Below are 23,134 nucleotides of genomic sequence, written 5' to 3'. Positions count from 1 at the left end.
TTCTGTAAGGTTGAGTTTTTCATGGGTTTGAGATTACCCTTTGATAAAAAGCATATTTTCTACCTTATTCATAATACTTGTAACTTTAATTGGCACATTGATTAGTGTATCTCTCTAATTGGAGTGAGGTCAACCTTGTCAAAAATAACTCAGATTAACACAAAAATTTTAAAGACAAAAATAATATTTTTTAAAGACATCATCATTTTTTTTCATACTAAGGAGAAATTTTATTCAAATTAGTTCTGTATTCATCAAAACCACCTGTGTCTTTGGCATTATTATTAGCTAGCTTCAGTCGTAGTAGTTTTTTTGGTTTTTTTTAATATCTTATGTGAGCCAATATACTCATTCACATACACTTCTGTTGTTCTCTTCCATCAAGTGGGGTTACAGTCATCAATGCTAGCAGCTCCCGGTTTTCTCCCACGCCCCTGTCTTCCCGTACCCTCAGGGAACCCTCTTGTTACTGTTTCTGAAGGGTTATCTTTCTTGACTTTCACGTACTGAAAGATCTTAAATATACAAGTAAGAATACGCAAATCTAACACGGTTGAGGAGGTAAAACAAATAAAAACCATAGTAGTAAGGGAGGAAAGAATAAAGAACTAGCATATAGTTATGTGGTTCATCAGTGCCACACTGCACCCTGGATTTATCATCTCTTCTTCGTGGCCCTTTGAGAGGAACTGTCCAATTATCTTATAGGTGGGTTTTGGGTCTCCACTACATCCATGCCCCTTCACATCGCTTTGATTGCATCATTTTATCTTTACATAAAAACATTATTATTGGGGAAAAAAATAATTTTCTTATGTTTTGGAAGTAAGGTGTTTCATTGTTGTTGTTGTTGTTTGTTTTAATTTAGGAGCAAGTCTTTCAACCCTTCCTTACAAAATTTCAAATTGGAATTTTTCTGAATCTGTGTAAGTCGGGCAATATTTTCATTCTGACTCTGTTATTGTACATACTTCAAGTTTTGAGCCACTGTTGTTTATAAATGGTCAAAGCCCAAGACTCTGTGCACACAATATTAGCCAAATTGACTCTCTAATGTTTAGCCAACTAAATTATCTTGCCTAAGAAATCTGAGCCAAACATATTTCTGATATTAATACATGACATCTTCCTCATCTACGACACAGGAAAGTCTTATCACAAAGTAAGAGACCTCTTTTGACCTGACTAGATTTTAGTGTGCTCAAATTAGTTTCCAAAGACTCAGCTCCCTTTTGTTACAGTTCTTTTTAAGAATTTTTATTTTCAAATTCTTTCTAGGCACTAGCATGTAACGGTTTGATGCAGCTGTGGAATCCATGCCTTTTAGAAAACTGGAATCCCCCCTTCCCATCCCTGCTTCTGGGTATCTATCTCAATTTCTGTAGTGCTTCAGGGCCCCTGATGAGGTTTCAGGGGTCACACATGCCAAATCTTTCAGTTCCTAGGATTTAATGAATCAGAAGTTGATCACGGGATTGTCTTTAAAGTTAAACCTAGCAACTTGCTCACCGGCATTTGTCTGGGTCTTCAGTTCCCTGTGTAACTTGGAAGCAAAATACTCTCTGAGGAGCTCTGTTGCTTCTTTGTCTTCTGCTAACATGACAAGGGTGACCCTCCCCGCTTTCCTCCTCTGAATGTAACTCAAAAGACCTTTGTGTTGTCCCTTGTGATTAGTGCAGCCCTGGCTCATTCTAGGCTTCAGCATTCCTCAGACTCTGCCTTTGATCGCGGCTCAGCCTTTGAATTTTCCTTTGGTCAGGAGCCATGTCTTCCATCTCTCCTGCCTGCCTGGCCTCCTCAAAGAGTTCCAGGATGCCATCACCTCTCCATTTGCTCGCTCTCTCTCTGAGGTCCTGGGTACCATGTGGTTAGGGTTACTTCTGAGACAAAGACTGCTTTCAACTCTTGGGCCAGTGACTCACATCTGTTTTCTTTATTAGCCAAAGCTCTTTTTTGGCATATAACAAAATTAACTGCAACAAACTTAAGCAGATACTGATTTTATAGTAAGAGCCTATGAGTGTCTCCCAGAGGCTAAAGGCAAGAATTTCGGTAGGCGTCAGGAAAGGCTGGAGCCAGGCGCTAGAGAGTAACTGAGTCACACTCTCTGTGCCCTGTCCCCGATGCTCACTGGACTTCTGCTTCGATTCCTCTCTATGCCGAACGACTGTCTGTGCTTCCTGGGCCTCGGGGCAGGATACGAAGGAGCCATCTCTCCTAGGTTACTCATTGGGGCTTCAGTTTTCGAAAGCAATGGATCCTAAATCCCAATCCCAATAGCTCAATCATCAGGAACCCTGTGGTACAAACAGTATGGTCACAGAGGCCTGTCTCCCTGTGACGGTAATGCATTGTCAGGTGCCATCGATTTTTGTTGGGTGCCGTCAAGTCAATTCGGACCGATAGCTGCCGTATGTCCAATAAGCGGAAACACTGCTTCGTCCTGCACTATCCTCACAATTAGTTTTAAGCCCAATTTGTATCCACCGTGTCACCCGGTCTCATTGAAGGTCTTCCTCTTTTTCCGTGACCCTCTACTTCTCCAAACCTGGTGTCCTTTCTGGTCTTTCCTGGTAACATGTCTGAAGTATATGAGATGAAATCTCACCATCCTTACTTCTAAAGAGCATCATGTTGTTCTTCTTCCGAGACAGGTCGGTTTGATCTTCTGGAAGTCCGTGGTCTATTTAATACTTTCACCAACATCGTAATTCAAATGCACCAATTCTTCTTCCTTATTCATTGCCCCCCTTTCACATGTCCATAAGGTGATTGAATATCTCATGAGTTGGGTCATGCACACCTAAATCTTCAAAGTGACATTTGGATTAGATAGGCAGCTTCAAGTCAAGAAAGAATAGGAACCTATCCTAATAGATGTCTATCCTCTGTTTGGTCATTAATTCATTCGGCAAATATGTATGGTATGTCGACACTCTTCTAATACTTGGGGATCTGCAGAGGAAACAAAAGAGAATCATTCAAAGTTCTTTTTTATTCTTATCAAATACTTTTTTTTAATCAAATACTTTTATTAGGTCTCTTATCACAATCCATACATTCATCCAGTGTGTCAAGCACATTTGCACATATGTTGCCATCATCATTTTCAAAGCATTCTCTTCCAACTTGAGCTCCTGATATCAGCTCCCCACTTCTTTCCCCTCCCACCCCCGCCCCTGCCCTCCCTCCCTTATGAACCCTTGATAAGTTATAGATTATTATTTTCATCAAAGTTCTGATTTGCTAAATGTGTAGTGTTTTTCAAACTCTTCCTGGCTCTCCCTCCACTTTTTTTTTTTAATAATGTGGCAAGGTCTGTGCCTACTCCTTCCATAGCACCATATCAAGGACATTCGGTTCCAAATACTGTTTCCCCTTCTATACCCACTGCTCAGGAAGCCACCAGTATTCAAATCCTGGCAGGCTCACCCACAGTAGACAGGTTTCCGAAGAGCTATATCTAGACGAAGATAAACCAGGAAGAAAGGTCTGGCAAATGAAAGCCCTAAGGATTAGAACAGAATATTGTCCCACTGGACTCAAACATACCAGAAATGCTGAAAATGACCCAGGGCCAGGCAGCGTCTCATCCTGGAGACTGACATACACTGGAACCAACTCCACAGCAACTGGATGGAAAGAAAACAGAATGGAAAAGGCCACTTGCATTGAGATAGAGAATGTGGCTAAGGTTTTCTTTCCTCGGAGGAAAGAAAGGAAGACACTGGGAATGTTAGCTTCTTTCTGAAAAGCTAACTGCAACAGAAGCTTTACTGGGCACCTAACTGCAAGGTCAGCAGTTCAAAACCACCAGTTGCTCCTGGAACCTCACAGGGGCAGTTTGAAGGTATACCAGAGGGTCACTATGAGCCAACATGGAATTGATGGCACTGAGCTATTTTCTATACATTAAGTGTTGGGCTGAGCATGGAGAGTACGATGATGTGTTTATCAAGACATTTAAACTTTAAATAATAGAAAATACCACTCAACTGGCTTAAGCAATAAACAGATTCGTTATCTCACCAAACAAGAATTCCCAAAACAGGTTAGGTCAGTTTTAAGATTGGTTAATTTATAAATCCACCAGCCTAATGAGAACTTCAATTTCTTTTTATTTCTCCATTTTCTTTTCCCTAGCCAAATGATTTGTTCTTAGCGAGCTGCCCTCTTGGTTTCAATGCAGCTGCCCCTACCCCAGGCATCACCACTTCCCGAGACTGCCTATTGGAGAAATAAGTACTGCTACTTTCCATGGGTCATTTATTATTATTATTTTTTAAACTTATCAGTGGAGAAAACAATCTTTCCCAGACATACTTTTGGACTTCTGATGACATCTCATTGTCCGGATTTGCTCGTGCTCCTGCTTAAACTGATCAGGGTTCACTCTCTGGGGCTGGGGCAGTGCTTGGGGCCTCTCTCCTCTGAAGCTCACCAAGTGATGAGTTGAACACATGCCGGATTCTACCAAAAGAAGGAAGGGGATTGAAAGAGGGCAGAAACGCCACTGAGCATTTGTACCACACGATTAAATAGAAAAGTACAAATTGTAACAGAGACTGTGATCAGTGACCAGAGAAGCAGGTATTGAGAGAGAGAGAGAGACAGAGAGAGAGAGAGAGAGAGAGAGAGAGAGAGAGAGAACAGGGAGCCCTGGTGAGGACACAGGATCAGGAAGACCACACTTACGAAGTGAAAGATGAACAGGAACTAGGCCAGCAAGGCAGGAGGGGGAACTATCCAGGCAGAAGGAACAGGCTTAGCTCATTCGAGAACATGAAGGGAGGCCCGTGCGTCTGGGGTCCTGGGAGGGAGGAGCAGAACCGCATGGAATGAGGGTGAGACAGCAGGCGGGACCTTTCTCTGGATCGGGGAAAGATTTGGGTTTATCTGAAGAGCAAAGCAAAGGTGTGAAACCCTCACTGCTGTTGAGTCATTTCTGGCTCATAGCGACCGAGTAGAACGGCTCCCAGGGTTTCTGAGGCTGGAAATCTTTCCTGGAACAGCAAGCCTCATCTCTCTCCAGAGGAGCTCCTCATGGCTTAGAACTGCTGACTCTGTGATCAGCTGCCCAACTCATAACCCTCTACACCATCAGGCCTCCAAGGGCCTGAAGCAGGAACTTGGTGTGATCTGACTTCGAGTCTTTAAAAGAACTGTTGGCAGCTGTGTAGAGAATGGATGGAGGGAAAGTCAAGGCCACTCACTCACTCGCTCACTCACCCACTGCTGTCAAGTGCATTCTGGCTCACAACAATGCTGTAAGCCAGAATAGAACTGTCCTTGGGCATTTCCAAGACTTTTCCTCTTTACAAGAGCAGAAAGCCCACTGTGTCCATGAGCTGATGGTGGCTTGGCCTGGGCCAGGACAGTAGAGATGGAGGGACATGGACAAAGTTAAGCATGACCAGCACTGTTGGTATGCCAGGGGATACTAGGATGAGCTAGTCTCAGGAGTTCTTTCCCAGGTGCTAAGGTCCTTTTGAGGGCCAACACTGGCATGTTGTTGTGTGTGTCCTTGGGTCTGCTTTGAATGACCCCATGTGACAAGGTTTTAACCGTTCAAGTCATGGTTATCATTTTGATCTAGAGTCATCTCTGTAATACTTTCTGTTTGGTAACCGGCTATTCCCGTCCTTCCATTATGAATAGAGGGAGGTCACCGGAGGCTTATTTCCCGTGTAGATCCCACAAATGTATCTTGGGCTCACCCTGTCATCCATAGCCTTCTGCAAACCAGCATTTCACCATTTAGGCTCCGATACTATTATTCCCTCCTGGGGCTTCAGATGATATGATTTACAATCCTCCAGTCACCAATATTGGTGTGCTTCTTCCATGTGGCCTTAGTTGGCCTCTCATGTAGATGGTTTCTAGGCTGGAAACTCAACCACAAGGTTGTTCTCCCTCAGAGTTGCAGATGGGTTTCAAACACCCACCACCTTTCCGGCTCTCTGCTGGAGAACACAAGCGACCGCACACTGGTGTGACTGCCACCTGCCGCGTGGGCAGGGCAAGAGTCTAGGGAGTCCAGAAAGTGAGAGAAGATGGGATCACAAGATTGGGGCCCAGAGATGGTGTGATTTCGGGCTAGCCTCTGAAGAAGAGGGATGTGTGAACAGGGCATGGCAGGCAGGCTGTGCGGGGTGGGTTTGAAGAAGCCCAAGGAGCTGAGAGCAGACCAGGAGGAGGAGCAGCCAGCGGAGGGGAGGGGAGGCAGGGTGTGGAGGCTCCTGGAGGGAGAACACAGGAGCGCTGGCCTTGAGAAATGAGTTTGTGAAGGGCTGTTTTGGGAAAGGCGGCTGGAAAAGTCATGGGGGTCAGAGTGAAGGGAACACTGAGTCAGGGTAGGATAATAGTATAGTTCCAGATGAAAACGAGGGTACCAGGTCAGTCATGCGGTAGAGAGAGACAGAAAACCACCGAGGATGAAGAAACTTCACTTAAAGGCTGGAAAGAGGTAGCCATTCTCCCAACCCCCTCACCTAACCCAAGTGTGCAATTGAGGCCCTGAGGGGCAGTGACCTGCCAGGGTGCCCGGGAGTGGGGACAAGTAGGGGGAGGGTGTGTGTGTGGCCAGACGCTGCTGCGGAAGGCGGGGACGAGAAGGAGGGGCTGGGTGACAGTGCAGAAGCTTGCTGTGTTTTGGGGAACTGACCCCTGGCAGGCCCTACCCGAGGCACTTCCTCCAGCCCCTCCCCTGGTCTTTCCCCGCCGCCGCTCTCTCTCGCGTCGGGTTGTGTGCGAGGAACCCACAGTGAGGACATTTCCTGATGCACCCACAACGCCCAGGAGTTGTCTTGGGAGCATTCTGAGCGCCAGACCATCAACACCTGGAGCCGCCTCGCTTGGGGAGACGACCCTTGTCCCCCGCTCGCGGTGCCCGCGAGCCGCAGACGGACAGGCCATGTCCCTGGCGGAGGCCATCCGCCTGTGGAACGAAGGCGTGCGGGCGGCCGACCAGAGGGACTGGAAGGGCGCTCTAGACGCCTTCGCCGCCGTCCAGGACCCCCACTCCCGGATCTGCTTCAACATGGGCTGCGTACACACCATCCTGAACGACATGCCCGCGGCCGAGAAGGTGGGTATGGGGGGGTCCCTCTCCCAGCTCTCCGCGCTTCGCTTAAGGCGGGCTCTCTACTGGGCTGCACTTTAGAAACCACGGGAGCTTTATTCCAACCAAAGACGCCGAGGCCCCACCTCCAAAGACAGCGATGCCATTGATGGAGCGGGGCTTCCGCACTCAAGGCTTTCAAACGCGCCCCTGGGGTTCCCTGGCAGCCGGGGCCCGGCCCCCAGCCTCAGACGGAGCTCGCCTTTCCCTCCACCTCATCAATCCAAGCCGTGCTTCAATCAGGTCCCGGCGGAAACGGGTCCGCATCTGACTGCTGGCACCTGGTGGCAGGGACGCTCCTCACTTGCCCAGACTTGGTCCTGTCTGTTTCGCCTGCGTCGATGACCCCTGAGCAGGAGGCATCCTCCCAGTGGCCGCGCCGATCACAAGGTGGAGCGCTCCTTTAAGGATTCCCAGGCTGGCAGAAGGAAGTCCGAGATGTCCCCCGAGGGCACTGTGTGTGGGGTGAACGGGGTGGTGATGTGGCAGAGTCGGTTCCCACTCGGAGCGACCCTGTGCACAACACAACGTAGCACTGTCCGGTCCTGTGCCATCACATGGTGGTTACGAGGCTTGAGTCCCTGTGTAAATCCATCTCCTGCAGGGTCTTCCTCTTTGTAGCTGACCCTCTAAGGTAGAGGAAGGTGGTCAGAGAGAGGGACGGACACATGGACTCAAACATCACATGGACTGTGAGGACATTGCAGGGCTCTGAGTCTGAACAGCACCTAATGGCAACAGTCACGTCTACTTCACCCAGCATGACAACCTTCTCTGGGGAAACGTCCCTCCTGATGCCCTGTCTACCCAACTCTCCTCATCCTTCCTCCCTTCGAAGTAGCATTCTAACTGGATTTCTTCCCAGACAGAGCTACCCAGTCTTCTGGCAGTGCATGGTATTGTCGGCAGGCTTTTCCATTGCCATAGTTCAAATGCATCCGTTAGTCTTACGTACTTCCTGTCTGACTTTGAGGCAGGCACCCGAGGCGACTGAAAATACCATGGCTGGTGAAAACCGCTTTTATCTCTTCATGTCATTATTTGACTAGTGAATAGACATGTCCTGCTATGACACTTCAACTTAAAGTGGTCGTTCACTGTGTTTAGGATTTTTACTTACTAAAGTTGAAAAAAAATGGCTTGGGACAGTCACACATTAACCCTCAAACTGACATCTTTAATATTTTAGAAAGATCTTATGCAGCAGATTTGCAGCAAAATGTGTTGGCTGCTTATACCACTGTGTAGCTTCTTACCACTGTGAAAATGTTATAGTGTTACTGTTCACTGTCATCTTTGCAAGGCAGTGTGGACCAATGGCTGGCGTCTAGTCTGAAGGGGACAGTGGTTTGTGAGAGAGGTCAGCAAAAAAAAAGCCAGTTCCTCCCAGGAACTGTTGACGAGTAGGCGAACAAGTCTCAAGCACATCCTGCTGAAATGCCTTCCCAGCTGGACAAGTGGATCAAGGCTCCAGGGTTTACAGACCTGACAGCAGGAACAGGAAAATCACCCCCATCCTCCCCCCCATAGACATATCTGTGGTAGTGGGAGACTGCTAGAGCCCATCCCTGCAGGGGCCACCTGAGGGGCCAGGCAGACAGTGCACAGATTCTGAGAGGGATGGAGACAAAGGGGCATTGTCAGGGAGAAGGGCTTGTGTGGGGAAGGCAGCTGGTCGGGGAGCAGCTGTGTCAGCTGTGACTGTGGGCTCATGGGGTCCTTTGAAGGCTGCGCAGGCCCCTCTCACCTCTCAGCTCACCTGCTCATGCCCCTTCTTGCTCACTGCCCAGACTTCTTCCTTGACCAGGATGTGCCTGGTCTTCTCTTGCTCTGTACCCTTCTTTGTTTTCCACATGAGCCCTGACTCGAATGATCAGCATCTTCTAGACACAATCTCATTTATTTTAATCTAGTCAGCAGTCCCGAGGAATGGGTAGCAATAGCCCCAGTTTACAGAGGGGAAACTAAGGTTCAAGGACATTAGATCACTTGTTACATCACAGGCAACTAGGAAAGGAAGATACAGGCTTTCTGACCCTGTCTGTCTAATCCCTAAGCCTCCCAGCACCTTTAGACACCAGCCATTCCCATGGCTCCTTGACCAGTGTCAGTTTATCCAGTAAGTAAGTTAAGCACGGGCTTAGTTGTGCCTACTCACAGATCTGTAGGGGACAGCTTCACCCTTTATCATCTGCCTCTTTCTCTCTTCCACAGCACTTTCCTACAGACTCAAAGGCTCTTTTCAAATTGCAGTCCCTGGCAGGAAAGAGCCCTGGCCGTGTGGGTTACATGTGAGGCTTGCTCAGGGTTCGCCAGCCATATGGGACTCTTTGGTCACATGCATGTAACTTGAAGTGAAATTAAAGAATTTTAAAGGCTATTATTTACATAATCGTGATTTCATTTGTTTGTAAAAATATGTTTATGGGTCTTGAATAATTCTTCACCTATTGTAATGGACAGGATTGGCTCTTCCACCCCTGGCCGCTTGCTAATCGCACGGTCAGTACTTCAAAGCCACCAGCTGCCCTGAGGGAGAAAGATGAGGCTTTCTGCTCCTGTAAAGATTTATAATCTTGGAAACCCACAACAGACAGTTTTGTTCAGCCCTAGAGGGTCTCTAAGAGTCAGAATTGACTTGATGTCATGGGCTCATTTGTGCTTTCTTTCTGTAGTAAGTAGTTTTGAATGGTTTCCAGCACATGTAAACTTGTCCGCTGTAGGTTACTCCATGAACACAAGTAGGCCTGTGCTTCTGTTGCATGCTGGGTAATCAACCTGTGCCCCTGGCTCAGGCTCTGGGTCATCTCACAGCTCCTCACTGCTTTGTACGGCCCCCTTCTCCCCACAGGCCTTTACCCAAAGCATTAACCGAGACAAACACTTGGCAGTGGCTTACTTCCAGCGGGGGATGCTCTACTTCCGGATAAAGAAGTAAGTAGTGCCGTGCTGCACACGCTGGGGGAGTTTACCGAGAAACCCTGGGGGAGCCCAGGGCTGCTGACTTGGTGTTTGAAAAGGGTCTTCCCAGCCTCCCTCAGGAAGCCTGGCTGGACTTTCTCTGGGCAGTTATGCAGTTAGTGTGAGGCTGAAGCCGTCACTGGTGAGGGAAGGCCGGTGAGTCACCCTGATTGTAAGTCATCTGTCTCCTAGCTCAGAACGCTGGGATGTGCAAACAGTTAATGATAGTAAGAAAAGGCTGTCTTGTTCTTTGCGCATATTATTATCTCTGCAGTTTTATCTAGATAAGATAGGTGGAATAGACAATCTGAAAGAGAAAACAACACAACAGCACCGGGGCCAACGGTTCCGGGGGTACATGGGAGAGGGGAAGGCGAGGGATAGGAAGTGGGTATTAACAAACCTAGGGACAAGGGAACAACAAGTGATCTAAAATCGATGAGGAGGGTGTAGGAGGCCTGGTAGGGTTTCATAAAGGACAATGTAACCAAGAAGAATTACTGAAACCCAAATGAAGGCTAATCATGATAGTGGGACAAGAGGAAAGTAAAAAGAAATAGAGGAAAGAACTAGGAGGCAAAAGGCATTTATAGAGGTCTAAATACAGGCATATACATATGTAAATATATTTATATATGATGATGGGGAAAGAGATCTATGTACATATATTTATAGGTTTGGTATTAAGGTAGCAGATAGACATTGGGCCTCTACTCAAGTACTCCCTCAATGCAAGAACACTCTGTTCTATTAACCTGGCATTCCATGATGCTCACCTTCCTGAAATGATTGCTGAAGACTAAGTGGGTGCCGAAGCAAATGTGGTGAAGAAAGGTGATGGTGCCCGGCTATCAAAAGATATAGCATCTGGGGTCTAAAGGCTTGAAGATAAACAAGCAGCCATCTAGCTCAGAAGCAACAAAGCCCATATGGAAGAAGCACACCAGCTGTGTGATCAATGGGATCAGGTATTAGGCATCTAAGACCCAGAACAAAATCATACACAATGTGAATGGGGGCTAGGGCACATGGAGTAGAGATCCAATGCCCATCTGCAGACAATTGGACATCCCCTCACAGAAGAGTCACAAGGAAGAGATGAGCCAGTCAGGGTGCAGTATAGCACTGAAAAAAACTCACAAATTTTCTCTAGCCCTTTGGTGCTTCTTTCCCCCCACTATCATGACCTCAATTCTACCTTACAAATTGGATGAGACCAGAACATGCTCACTGCTACAGACAAGAGCCTGAAACACAGGGAATCTCAGGGCCAACAATGAGAACAGAGATACCAGGAGGATAAGAGGAAGGTGGGGGGAGAAAAGGGATTAGATCACAAGGATCAATATATAACCCCCTCCCAGGTAGACAAACAACAGAAAAATGGGTGAAGGGTGACAAAGGATGATGTAAGATATGAAAATAATAATCCATAACTTATCAAGTTCATGAGGGAGGGCGGGCAGGCAGGCGGGCGGGGGAAGGAGGGGCAAAATGAGGAGCTGATACCAAGGGCTCAAGTAGAAAGAAATGCTTTGAAAATGATGATGGCAGCATATGTACAAATGTGCTTGACACAATGGATGAATGTATGGATTGTGATAAGAGATGTGAGAGCCACCAATAAAAGTATTTCATAAAAAGAAAAGGGAAAAAAAAATACCTTCCTTCATTCCAAGAAAATCTGTTTCCAAACCCATTTCATCAAAGTTAATTCATCCACAAAATGAGAATAGGAACTGTTCAGGAACTGTCTAAGTGATCGGGTTAACACAGGTAAGGGGACAGCATATGCACTGATACAAAAAGGCATCCATAGTCCCTGTTAGGTTAAACGCACAGATTGCAAAGCCACTGTGGCGCGGACTCGCCTGCATATGCCAACAACACAGCCCAGTGCTGTGTCCCGGAATCAAGTCTAGAAAGCTGTGGGCCAGAATGCCATCAGTAGCTCTCTCTTCAGGTCTGGGACTGTAGAAATTTTTGTTTTCTTCTCTAAGTTTATCTATATTTTTAAAAATTATTGCAATCGATGTTAATTAATATACAGAATCAAAGAAAATTGCAATCTCCACTCTATCAAAAACTACATATCAAATCTGCAAATAATAAATGAAACCTATTGCAAGGATCTATTTAAAGAATCTCAGAGAAGGGAAACCGGCCCTTTGTAGAAGTAGCTTTGCCTGCATGAGAGGTGGAAGAAATCAGCCCAAGCTAATGAAGAACTTTCTAGCAGTGAAAAGGGCCCAGACATGGTGTGCGTGAGGGTGCAGCAGGCCTATGAAGCATTGATGAGGCAGAGGGAACCCTGCAGAGGATTGCCCGCATGGGTGTCTGAGCCTTCTCTGAGCCTGAGCAATCTTGCAGACTTTGATCCTAGGAGTTGGTTACAAGCAGAGCCTGTAAAAAGCCTACATGCGGAGCTGTTGCTATGGGCAACTCTAAGAAGCTCAGAGGAGTTACAAGATGTAGGTGCATCAATTACCTGGATCAGTAAGAGCAGAAGTACGGTCTTCCCAGAAGAAAAGCAACAGGTAAAGACACAGAGGCAGTCTGGGGAGAGCAAACCTGTGATTGCAGAGAAGAAACACAGGTGTTTGCATCTAGGGACTTCTAGCAGCCTCCGGCTCCCTCCTCCCATCCTCCTGCTTCCTCCTCAGGTGTACAGAAGACCCAGAGAGACTGGGCTCCAAACCACCAGCTGATCTTGAATCTCAAAAGACAAACTCTAACCCCATCTTCTTACTTAGCCCTAAGAACCTGGAATGCTGACAGACATCCCCCAGGGGGTTGTCCAGAAGACCCATGGACTGGAAGGTTGGAAGCCTAGGATTTTCAGTGAGTTAGAAAGGAACTTTTCCTTCCAGGTCTAGGAATACGAGTGAGGATTCGATTAATCTTTGACTGCTAATCATTAAACTGGAGAAAACAATCTGCAAACAGTCATCTCTCGTGGGAGTAGCAGAAGCCAGCCAGTTGCTCTAGCTAGAATGGACCCCATGCGGCTCCCTGCAGCCCTCTGTGGGTCAGAGCGGAACTGTGTTTCCTAGGGTTTTAATGGCTGCTTTAGGGGGAGAGTCAATGGCCAGGCCTATATTTTGAGGCAACTGCCAGTGGAGTCAAAGGTCCCTCCTTTCAATTAGCTGTTGAGCACATGAACTGTTTTCACCACCCAGGGAGCTCCAGAAATAATATAAATGAGGCCCTGTTCTCCATCCTGAGGAGATACGTTTTCTTGTGCCTAATTCATAGATATTGGTGTTCCACTTAAGGTTCCTCTGCTCTAATGGTCTTGTTCCTATCATCCTAACGTGTCATTGTATAAGGTGCCAGTGGCTCCACTTTGACTCATGGTGACCCAGACCCTATACAACAAAGTAGAACTGCCCCACACATCTTTAAACCCAAACCAAACTCGCTGCCATCCAATGGATTCTGGCTCATAGCGACCCTATAGGACAGACTAGAACCGCCTCTGTGGGCTTGCAAGACTGGGACTCTTTACCCCAACAGAGAGCCTCATCTTTCTCCTGCAGAGCAGCTAGTCATTTTGAACTGCTGACTTTGAGGTTAGCAGACCAACACATGACCACTACGGCACAAGGGCTTCTCCGTACATCTTCACAGGATTGCAAATCTTCATGGGAGTGGGTATTCATTAAACAACAAAATTACCAACTATCTCCCCTGGAAAAGTGCACATGGCACATGTACTTTTATGTACAATTTCATGGATTTTCGTATTCCTTAACAATCCGTATGTGAGCCCTTAGGGATCCATTCTAAGCCTCCCTCTCCCATACCACTTATGTCCACCTACTAGAAGAGCCCAGCAGCTCTTCCATCCATATTTGGAATAAACCCCCATGTCCCTCCGCCTCAACCTTTTCAAGTTCCCGTCTTTTTAGTCCATCCACGTCTCTCTCTCTCTCCTCACCAGCACTGTCCTGTTCAGACGCTCCTTATGCACTAGGAGTATCGCAGGCACTTCCGAATGGACTTTCTGGCCCAGTTTGTCCCTTCTGTCCATGTTACAAAGCACTCTACATTTAAAAAAGGAGGACTGGCAGTACAGTAAGGAGCTCTGGTGGCTAGTGGGTTATGGATTGGGCTGCTAACCACAAGGTTAGCAGTTCAAACCCACCAGCTGCTCCGTGGGAGAAAGATGAGGCTTTCTACTCTGGTGAAAAGTCAGTCTCAGAAACCCACAGGGGCAGTTCTACCCTGTCCGTGATGAGTCAGGATCTGCTCGATGAGCGTGAGACCGGGCAGATTGGGAATCTCTTCAGACTTGTTACAGGGTCGTACACAATGGTCTCCCGTCTGTGTTTGATATGTGGTGCTGCTGTCCTGTCCCAGCATTGTGAAGTGGCGACAGAACCAAGCTGAAGGGCGTTTCTGAGAAGGCAGGTGTTGTCTCAGGGACGACTGTGGCCAGGTGGTCTCACCTCGGTGGCTCCAGCCTGATCACCGAAAAGGGGAAGTGGGCCCTGAATGATTCTTCAGAACCCATGCTGAATCGGGGCTGTGGAGATAATGCTGAGAACCGGAGCTACACACAAAGGAGCCGAAGCACCAGCGCGTGTGGGAGTTTTTCACTTTTCATGGTCCACCAGAGAATTCACACCCGGGGCGAAACGAGGCATTCACTCCGAAGACAGTCTCCATGCAGCATTAGAGAGTTCACACCAGCAAGAACCCTGGTGGATGTCAGGTGTGATGAAAAGCCTTCAAATGGTAGGGAAGCCGCGTGCTGCAGCAGGAACCGTACCCTGTGGAGAAGCCTGCCAAGGGTTTCTGGCCATCCCTGGTCAGTTCTCAGTGTCCTTCCCCAGCCGCATCTCCTGTTCCTTTGCAGAGTACTGCTCTGCTCCAGCTGGGCCTGGGTCTTCCCGGACCTGTCTACATGCTATGCTCACTCCTGCCCCAGGGCCTTTGTTCATGCCGTTGCCCGCATCTGGAATACCTTCTTCACCTGTCCACATAGTACTCCCAGGCTCTTCCTCCAAGGGTGAGCGCTTCCCCACTTATCCTGACCCCTATGTCTCACCCCTCCCCAGCTTCACCTGGTGGCTCCCCAGAGTCTCTCAGGCCCAGGAAGTCTCCAACTCCATTTGAGTTTCATTCGTCTTAGTTGTTGAACTCCTTACATGGATCATCACTGCGTCCGCACAAATGTCTGTACATGTCTACAGATCGCAGCACAAATGCAATCTGTAGACATGTACAGGCTATTTATATCATGAAATCTCCCTGCGAGTGGCCAGTGAATCAAGAAGGAAAAAGGAAGGGGGGGGGACTCCAGCCTTTGTCCCCACGGCAGCGGGGGCATCCCCCGGTGTTGGTTTTTGGACTCCCATGGGCTTGCTGGAAGTCTCCCTTCTGCTGGATACAAGCACAGTAGCTGCAGGAGTCCAGACTGCATGGGGTGCTGACAGCACAGGAGCAATGGGGACCCTCCTGGCTAGTAAGGGTTCTTTAAAAAAGGAATATAAAAGGAAAGAAAAGACTGAAACCTCTCTGCTCCTAGGTTGTGAAAAGCCCAGCCAGGGGGCCCTGCAGCTGGTGTCCTCCCACCTGGAAGGAGGGGTGGCTGAGTGCCCCTTGGACCAGGACACTCCCGAAGGGGTCATTTTGGGTGGGCGTGAAGAAAGCACTCATGTCAGCCCAGCAGCCCCCCAGTGTGGAGCTGCCAGCACCTCTCTGAGAGACACGGCTGCCCCAAGCACCAGTACAGACACTGACACTCTTTCAGAATGTTACTAGGACCATGGGGAGGAACAGAGGGGGTGTACACGCCCCCTGGCCTGCTGCATGGGTGCAGCTCGGGGTTCCCTCAGAGGGGTGGAGAGGCACGCAGCAAGGAGGAATTGGGGTGGGGGTGGGGGGTTGGCAGCCTGGGCAGGTTTTTAGCCAGTTTCCATGGAGACCTCCTCCTGAGACACCGGTGACCCAGCGTGAGTCAAGTGAAACTGCTCCTTCCAGCTTTGGGGGCAGATAGATACCTCGGAAGTGGGTCCCTAAGCCAGTGGGTGGTCTTGCACCTACAAGCTTTTGTTAGCAGTCTAGCATATTCACCGTTCGAATTATCCCAGGGACTGGAGGGTTTTTGTTTTAAAAAAAAATAATTTTATTGGGGGCTCCTATAGCTTTTATAACATTCCATACATCAATTGTATCGAGCATATTTGTCCATATGTTGCCATCATCATTTCCAAAACATTTTCTACTTGAGTCCTTGGTATCAGCTCTTTTTTCCTCTCCCTCCCACCCTCATGAATCCTTGATCAATTGTATATTGTTATTATTATTTCACATCTTACACTGTTGGCTGTCTCCCTTCACCCACGTTTCTGTTATTCATCCCTTGGGGGGATGGTATACATCCAACTTTGAGACGGGTTCCCCCTTTCTTCCCCTTCCTCGTCAGGGGTTTTTGAAAACCTGTTTTTAAAGGGAGATTGAGCCCAAAACCAAACAAGCCACCTGTTTTGTAACACAAAGCAAGCGTTTTGAATAATCCCTCGGGTCCTTCTCAGTGTGCCTGGAATTGCCCTTGGGACGCTCTTGGGCTCATTCTCTCATTCAGACCGAAGCTGGGGCGTTGGAGCAGATGGGGGAGCAGGTGGTGCCACTTGGCAGATGGAATCCACCTGCTTCACCCCTCACCCACACGGGTGACCTGCTCAGAGGGGTGACACCAACAGGACTCTATACAATGTTTGTGCAGGCTTCAGCAGAGATTGATTACTCTCCGAACAAACATCACAGTAGTAGTTATGACAACAAATACAGGTCTTCATAAGCCCAGTGCACATAGGCCCAGCTAAACTTTTATGCGAATTGAAACTTTTTAACCGTGCTTCCTGAAAAGGAGGACTTGAAGCACTTGCTGATGAAGATCATGGTCTCTCTCGTGGGAAAAATACCTCAGTCCTTGGCTTTGCGTGACAAAGAATTCAAGCTGAAGCCCGGTTTGCGATCCAAGTGAGTTTTATAAAGGTTAGAAGTCGCTTCAGGCATTACAGTAAATGGAAGACAAGCCAGAGTCCGCGGCCCGGCCGGCCGCGCACTGGGTTGGGCCGCCTGGAAGCGCTGAACCGTGTGGCAGGCGCTGGGAGAGAGCCAGAGAGGGAGAGAGAGAGAGAGAGAGAGTTTCAGGGGCCCTGCATTGGGAGGCATGAACAAGGATGCTGATTAGCCCCATTGGCTGAATTACGCCCTCCTGGCCTGGATGGGGTCCCACCCAGGTGGACCACCCTGCCTGGCTGGGGGCTTGAATGTAAGCATGTCCTCCCGCTCCTATGGCTGGCTGGGCTCTCTGAGTCTCTACAGCAACCTCCTGTAGGGGCGCCTTGGCACAGAGAGGGACAACACCCTCCCTGGCGACCTATCAGAACCTTCAGTGTGGATTACAATTGAATGGAAAGAAGACCAAAATGCTCACAATTGGACCCATAGGCAGCGTCATGACAGACGGACAGATTGAAGTTGTCAAGGATTTCGTCTTGCTGCGATCAGAGCTCATGGCAGCAGCAGCCAAGAGATCAAAAGATACATTGTTGGGGAAATCTGCTGCACAAGACCTCTCTGAAGTTTTGAAAGGCAAGATTACTCTGGGGACGAAGGTGCACCTGGCCCAAGCCACGGTATAGGCAGTGGCCCCATGTGCATGTGACAGTTGGACGAAGAGTCGTCGATGCACCTGAACCCTGGTGCTAACGGACTAAGCCCTCTTGGAAGCAAGACGATGGGACCTTGTCCCCTGGACATTGGACGCGTCCTCGGGAGCGAGCAGTCTCCGGAGAAGGAACGGTCCTTGGTAAGAGTGCGGGGCAGTGAAACGGAAAAGACGGCCACGCGGGCTGCGACAATAAGCCCAAACAGAACCACTGTGGGGACGGCAGGCAGGCTTCTGGTCCGCGGTACACGGGCTGCTGCGACTGAACCGCCTCATCCACGCCTAACACCGATGCGCTCCTGTCAGAGCTGCCGTTATGACCAGGGACGATGGGGCTTCGTCCTCCAGTGCTGCGAGCCCGCAGCATGCTGCCGCCGCCGCCGCTGGTGTTTTTACAGTGCCTGGTGGTGCCAGGTCGGGGCTCTAGTTGAACTCTCTGGTAATTCGTATTTGTGAGCCGATACCAAGGACCTTTTTGAGAATAAAGTAATAAGGGAAAGAAAGCGAATGGTAGAAAGAGCCTTCTGCTCAGATACTGATAATGTTGTAACTGAGAATGCTGTTGTTTAATGTTGGAAGACTTTATAAAACACGTCTGTCGGTAGCAATCATCTAATAATCCAAGAAATATTCCATTTAAGCAATTTCCAAAAACCAGTAATACACATGACTCAGAAGGACGTCCACAGGCTGGGGTGGGGGATGCGACGTCGGGATTCACCGTACTAGCTCCCACTGCAGCGAGGAAGGCTAATCTGTAAATGGAGACTGATGAAGGCATGTCTTCTCCACCTCAGATGGGCAATAGCACGCAGTGGGCATGGGGGTGGGGCAAAAGGACCAGGGCACACAGTCAGGCTTCTGCCTGCCCTCTCCTCTGAGGCTCAGCAATTGGAGCAAATGAGCCTCACCTTCCTGCTTAGAAAGAAGGCAGGGGGAAAGCCCACTGATTCGGACTCATAGTGACCCTACAGGGGGCTTCCGAAATGGTGAGTCTTTGCTGGATCCGATAGCCTCATCTTTCTCCCTCTCAGGGTCTGGTGGGTCTGAACCACTGCGCTTCTAGTTAGCAGTCCACTCCTAGTCTTACCTGCCAGCACCACCAGGGCTCCAGAGACAGAAGGAACTGCAGTGGCTACTTTCTCCCCTTCTCAGGAAGGATTGGACGGTGTGGACGCTGCTTTAAATGTGTACTGCTGCTTAAGACACGGCCTGCGTGCTTCCAGTGTGCTTGCCGGTCATCTTTAGTAATAACAAGCACACATTCAAGAAAACAAGCCAAGGTTTGAGTTTCTTTCTATCAAACCCTGACTGGGTGTCCAGCATGCCTCCGACCGACTCGGACACCCTTCCTTAGGGCTCCCTAGCTCAGCCAGCCCTGTAAGCTTCCTGGAGAGCCGAGTTCCAGTGTCTACTGCCGTGCATGTGTATCCCCTGGGGAGTGCCGAATGCAGGACAGACTGCAGTAGGCACAGAGTAAGTGGCTCTAATAAAACCACCAACTCACGGGCACAGAGTTGATGCCACCTCACAGCGACTCTATCGCACCGGGTGGAAACGCACGGGGCTTCCCAGAATAGAAGTCTTGCTGGGAGTAGGAAGTCTCATCTTTCTCCTGCAGAGCAGCTGGTGGTTTCAAACTGCTGACCTTGCAGGTAGCAACTCAACACATAACCACTAGACCAGCAAGGCTCCTAATGAGTGATTGATGGGTGAGTATAAAGGAATATAGAATTTTAGAGCTGGAAAAAAATACAAATAATAACAGACTACTTTGTGTGTCAGCCACCATCCTAAGCAACTTCAGGCTTGACTTGAATGTTACTATCCCACCACCACCCTGTCATGTGGTGTCACGTCTTATTATTCAGCTCTCACCCTCGGATACAAGTTGGAAAGCACAGAGCCAAGATTTGAGCCCCACTCCTCAGTTGCTAGTGAGCTGCTGAGTTACCAAGGCATGGATGAGCGCCGGAAGTAGATCACCTGAACGTCTCTCCCTAGTCCATCTTAGTCTGGAAGCTCCCTGAAATCTGTTCAGTTGCATTGCAACATGCAAGCCCCCAGTGACAGATTGAGCAGTAGCCGGGAATAGACCCTGAGACTCCTGCATGCAAGGTGAGAATTCTACTACAGGGTCACCACAGCAGTCATCTTCCTATGAGCCATGTCTCCAATACAGGCGTGCCAGGGCCTCCCTGTTAGCGCTGATGGGGTGGTACCTGCCTAGGCCACCATCAGGACATACCACGTTTTGAGGAGCCCACCAATCTATGTCCAAATGCCTGGTTTGTCTCCAAAAGAAGGCCCTGATAGTAGCGCCGAGTCTGAGAGGGACCTGGGAGTTTGGGGTTCAGCTACCCAAGAAGGATCCACCAGGGACTAGACAGGAGCAGCTTGTTTCTCATCTCCACCAGGGCCTCTGTGGAGGCCGAATAGATCCAGCCCTGGAGCCAGCTTCCTTGGGATGTGTGCCCAGGTCCTGTCCTTGCCTGGTAAGCCCCATTGTTGACCTCAAATCTAGTGACAGCAACATTGACGCACCTTGAGTCAGTCAGCACAAAGCTAACGCGCAGGGTGGGTCATGCCAGCAGGACCCTCAGGAACACTCTGGGGATTGGGTGGTGGTCTCATCGTCTCTCCTCCCGCCCCTTTGCTTTTCCCAAAGTGTGGGGGTGGGGAGTGAGGGGGGTGAGGGTGAGGGTGGGCAGGAGATTGAGAAGGACTTAAAAAGATTAAGAAGCCAGAGGGTCCTGATACATACTACAACATGGATGGGTCTTAAACAAATTATGCTGGGTGAAGTAAGTCAGATCCCCAGGGGACAACCATCGCATGACCCCACTGGATACGAGGTAGGCAAATGCAGAGAGACCAAGATTAATCAGTGATTCCCAGGGGCAGAAGGAGCCATGCGGCATAGCAGTTAAAGTGCTGGTCTGCTGCTACCTGAGCGTCGGTGGTTCAAGCCCCTGGATCGCTCTGTGGAAGAACGATGCAGCTGTTTCTCTCGGTAAAGATTTAGATCCTTGCAGGACTCGGGTCTACACAGTCACTAGGAGTCAGAATCAACAGTGTACCCGGTGTGATCTTGGAGTGCCAGGACAAGGGCTGGTGGTGGAGGGAGTCTGGGTGGGGCGGGCACTGAGTTCCTGTGGATGGCGGTGGAGTGATTTGGAAGTGGATGGTGCTAACGAGTGCACCATGATGACCGTGACCAATGTCTCTTGACTGATTGTCCATGTGGAAATGGTTGAACTAGCAAACGTTTTGTTACCTGCATTTTTACTAGTAATATGAATGAATGAGTGGATGAATGAATGAATGAATGAAGACCAAAGAGTAAAAGGAGAAGGCTCGGGGCAGGGGATTCAGTGCCCTCAGCTCTGGGGAGGCAGGCAGTGTTCCTGCGTGGGGCTCTCAGGAGAGAGAGCAAGCAGCTGGCTGTGAGCAGGGGGGAGTCATGGTCAGCCATTGGAGAAGGGCAGGCGTAGACTGGCCATGATGCGCCCTCAGGGGTGGCATGCACACCCCACTCTGTGCAAGACGGGGCTCCAGTGAGACACGAGTGCGGGCTGTTAAAAAGGAGAAGTGGAGGAACAGATCCCGCTGAATGCTTAGGGACATTGCCAAAAGTGCCTGGCCGATGGGATGTGCACCCAAGAATACATGATGGAAACAGTGTGGGGACACCGTGACCACCAAGCAGGCCCCCTCTTTACAGAGACATCTGTTACCGATGAATAACACAGGGTTTCACTGTGGAGTGGGGGGGGGGGGGGGGGGGGGGGGGCGGTCCCCTGGCTTCGAGAGACAACCATTGGGAATTCCCAGCTTTTGTTATTTTAAAACCTCAGGACTGCACCCGAAGACTTGTGCAAATAAACGGGGTCTCAGAGACCACCTAGTAACCAGATATCAACTGGTCTCAGAAAGGGACGTGATCTAGTCAATCATGTTGAGTCTTGAGCTGTGTCTGTTGCTTTGGTTGGGAAACAAATGACTTCCCTCTGTGCCCACAAGATAATTGCCCAATACACCCTGTAGACATCTAGTGCTTTGTGCATTATTATTTTATTTTTGAATACAGTCAAAAGGCCTCGGAGAGCCATCGGTGGAAAAGGAGCAGCAAGCCGTGTGCCTGGCGCTTGTTTCATTGCTCTCTGTCCTGCAGATACGATTCCGCCATTAAAGATCTGAAGGAGGCGCTGACCCAGCTTCGAGGGAACCAGCTGATAGATTACAAGATCCTGGGGCTGCAGTTCAAACTGTATGCCTGCGAGGTAAGGAGGCCGGCTGGCAGGACTCTACTGTGGCTAATGGTCAGTGCTCACTATCTACTGGCTCCTCTAGGGGCCAGGAAAGGCATTCACCTCTCGTGCCTTGGGATACAAGTTTCCCTTAAGAAGAACCTCCTGTGGATGGTTCTAGGTTCCCGAAGGGGTCCTTGGTTAGCTGAGGGCATGCATTCAGGTGTAGGAAGCTCCCTCTCACTGCCAGTGAGGCATGTCGACTCAGAGCAACCATACAGGACAGGGGAGAACAGCCCCTTTGAGTTTCTGAGACTTTCTCCCTCAGAGCATTTGGTGGTTTCGAACTGCCTATGTGTTGGATCACAGCCTAACTCATAACCACTACACCACCAGGGCTCTCAGGAAGCTCCGGGGACCATGCAAAAAATGTGCAGAGAGCTTCTCCAAGGGGAGATTGACTATTGGTCTGTAAACATTTTCATCCCAGCTTGAATGCTTTGTTCCACCTCACTTGACTCCTTTATTCAGCATTATACCAACAAAGCCCAAATGATGTGTTCACTATCCATCCAAAAGGAACACTGGTGGCACAGGGGTCAGGTGTTAGGCTGCTACCTGAAAGTTCAGCAGTTCTAACCTACCAGGCGGTCCCTGGGAACAAGAGATGGCAGACTGCTTCTATAAAGATTAAACTTGGAAAGCCCACAAGGCAGTTCTCCGCTGTTGCTATGAGTTGAATCTGACGCGATGGCAGCAGGCTACTAGGGTTCATTTAGGAGGTGTCCCTGTTGTTGTTAGGTGCCACGGAGTCACAGTGGCCCCTGCGCACAATAGAACACAACACTGCCAGGTCCTGGGCCACCCTCATTGCTGTGACACTTGAGCCCATGGGGGCAGCCACCGTGTCTTTCCATCTCATTGAGGGGCAGCTTCTCTTTGCTGACCCTCTGCTCTATCCAGTATATGTCCTGCCACTTTCCAGGGACGACTCTCTCCTGACAGCCAGTCTGGCATGCAGGAGACCATTTCTCACCAAACTCGTGCCTCAATCTGCGGTAATGAGGTGGGAGGTGCCAGCCCCCGCCCCACGGGTTCAGTAAGCACAATGTACGGTTG

At 49.2% G+C, this 23,134-nt stretch overlaps 1 protein-coding gene across 1 annotated transcript in view; it reads left to right on the top strand.

Annotated features, from left to right (window-relative positions):
* The first annotated feature begins 6,913 nt into the window (after positions 1-6,913).
* Positions 6,914-23,134, top strand: part of NCF2 (neutrophil cytosolic factor 2) — a 34,368-nt gene continuing 18,147 nt past the window's right edge. Inside the window, exons 1-3 of the mRNA XM_045297989.1 lie at positions 6,914-7,087; positions 9,972-10,054; positions 21,940-22,048. Coding sequence (XP_045153924.1) covers positions 6,914-7,087; positions 9,972-10,054; positions 21,940-22,048 — 366 coding nt within the window. The remainder of the gene's footprint in view (positions 7,088-9,971; positions 10,055-21,939; positions 22,049-23,134) is intronic.

Source organism: Echinops telfairi, unplaced genomic scaffold, assembly GCF_000313985.2.
Source record: "Echinops telfairi isolate 266 unplaced genomic scaffold, ASM31398v2 ScPeMD7_7424;HRSCAF=8462, whole genome shotgun sequence".
Lineage (NCBI taxonomy): Eukaryota > Metazoa > Chordata > Mammalia > Afrosoricida > Tenrecidae > Echinops > Echinops telfairi.
Note: the sequence above shows the minus strand (reverse complement) of the source record. Positions and strands in the feature narration are given on the sequence as shown.